The sequence below is a fragment of the Mus pahari genome, chromosome 5, assembly GCF_900095145.1.
Source record: "Mus pahari chromosome 5, PAHARI_EIJ_v1.1, whole genome shotgun sequence".
In the NCBI taxonomy this organism is placed as follows: domain Eukaryota; kingdom Metazoa; phylum Chordata; class Mammalia; order Rodentia; family Muridae; genus Mus; species Mus pahari.
In genome coordinates, this window is record NC_034594.1 from 150,147 (window position 1) to 152,660 (window position 2,514).

The 2,514-nt window shown below is 32.2% G+C and overlaps 1 protein-coding gene across 1 annotated transcript; it reads right to left on the reverse strand.

The window, feature by feature from the left end:
• Positions 1–266: 266 nt before the first annotated feature.
• On the reverse strand, positions 267–1,245 carry Defb113 (defensin beta 113). Its single transcript, XM_021199435.1, has 2 exons — positions 1,176–1,245; positions 267–454 (listed from the first exon to the last, which is right to left on the reverse strand). Exons 1-2 carry the CDS (start codon positions 1,243–1,245, stop codon positions 267–269), a joined length of 258 nt encoding a protein of 85 aa, XP_021055094.1.
• Between the last annotated feature and the right edge of the window lie 1,269 nt (positions 1,246–2,514).

Here is a 2,514-nt window from a genome sequence, read left to right on the forward strand (position 1 = left end):
GGTGAGGCAGGAGTGGGTGAGTGTGTGTGTGGGGGGCGTCATAGAAGCAGGTGTTATAGGGGGTGTTTTGTGGGGAAACTGGGGAGGGGGATAACATTTGAAGTGTAAATAAGTAAAATAACCAATAAATTTTTTAAGAAGAAATCCCAGGTTATCATAGTGCAATCTAAAATGTCATAAGCATCCCACTTGATACAAACTTAAAAATCCATTTTTATTGGTAATTAGTATAGCTTCAATAATGTATTAGATTTACAATTCATACTTTAAGTTGTGTATTTGGGAGTACTCAATAATTTCTCCATTCTTTTGTATTCTCGCACCACACAGCAGGGCCCAGTGTGACAGTAATTATATTTATACTCCCAACTATTACATTCAGACTTGCATGTACCACGGACCAGGAAACATTTGTGTGTTCTTTCTGCAACATCTCTTGTTTTCATCTGAGGAGCTGTAGAAAAACATCAATAATTATTAATCAAACTTTATTTCAGATAGGCAAAGAGACATATGAATGGATTGATGGATGGGTGGATGGGTGAACGGATACATGGATGAATGCATGGATGGATAGATGGATAGGTGGATAGATGAATAGATAGATAGATGGATACCCTTATCTGTTGCATAGATTTTCACATTTTTGTGTGTAAAATCATATCTAAGTGAAATTAATAAAGCCTTTTCTCCTTCAAGTTTACTTAATAAACAATATTTTCCATTGCTCTTAGCATTTTCCTTTTCAAGATACGTTTCAAATATTTAATTTGAATATAATCTCTCAAAGGAAAAAAGACCATGAGAAAAAATTCTGAGCTCCCTTTAACTGAAATCAGCAGCATTCCTGCTGCAATCTTGTTAACAAAGCCTTAATGTGTTAGTTAGTGAACTTAGAGTGAAAGAAAAATATTTCCTAATGATAAAGAACAGGTACATCACATTATTTTACAAAATACCAGGTCTAATGCAACATTTTGCATTAACATTATGATTATTTAATTATTTTTTACTCATTAACATTCTAATTATTTAACTATTTGCTTTACTCATTTCTTCATTAACCAAACAATAAAATGTATTTCCTCATATGATGTTTCAAGCAATATTTTTCACATAAGGCATTTATGAAAACAATATTCTCTTTCACATTCGTTCCACATTCCCAACATTACCTGAAGGACCACAGGACACAGAGAAGATAACAATCAGGATGATGCCAAACATCTTCATTGCTGATTGCATTCTTTAGGTGGAATTAGGATAGAGTTCAAAGAGTTTATGGTTTTGGAAAGAAAAGAATGTTGTTTTTATAGCCTTCTCGGTAATTGCAATTTTGATTAATTATGACTTTCTTGACTGAGCAAATATTCATGAAAGTATTATGAAATAGCAAATACCTATAATAGAGGACATAGTGCTCTTATGGTCTCAGTGACCCAGACATGAACTCATTTTCAATGAGACAAGATAAAATGAAAAAATAGTTTAAAGTTTCTTGGCAGTTAGTTTAAACTTCATGCTAAGCTAAATAAGCCAGGCTGGGAAAAATTATACTACCTTCATATGTGGAAGGTATAACATACATAACATGACATATGTATGTATGTATGTATGTATGTATGTATGTATGTATGCATGCATGTATGTATGTATATTATAATTGTGAGAAACTCTCTAATCTTGGATATTTCTTTATGATTCATGAGTTGAGGAGTTGAAGACAAAGAAAACCTATATTTGTATGTGTATGCATGTATATTCAACATAATGTGTTTATAGACTGAAACCAAAAGGAATATCAAAAGCATTTATATGAGTGAAAAACCAAATAACAATACCTGCAAACAACTGTCAATTGTTTTGATATTATCTATGGAGTTGTCCTTGAATAACATCAGTGGAGAAGTTCATTCTTCAAGCAACAAACATACATTACAATGGTAAAAACCTTAATTTGGTAAACATGCAAACAAAACAAAACAAAACAAAACAAAACAAACAATATTTCCACTCCAAAAAGCCCTACTACAACTCATAGAACATCTGATGAAAATAAATTTAATGGTGTCTTTACAATATTTTACTTGAGATATATCTGTGCACACTTATAAAGTCTAAATGATTTATAATCCCTGTACCCATTGGATAGTGATTAATGCAGAGTACTTAGATGTAAGAGTTAAAAATTAAAGTATAAGATATCAAGAACTATCTACTGAGTGCTCACAGCATTTTGGTAGTGGTCTTTAGAAGCATAGAAATTAATCCCTAACATGTTTCTAAAGCCTACTTAATACAATTACCTACTTAATCTACCCCAAATGCAACCAATTACTATAGAAGAGAGTGATGTTATCAGTGATAAAGGATCTCTATCACATTTAAAGTGGGGTGATAACCAAATCATGACCCTCTACACATTTAAAGTGGGGTGATAACCAAATCATGACCCATGGATAGAGACTGTATTAAACATTCTTCAGAAAACTAACTCCCTGTAGTAAGCCAGTG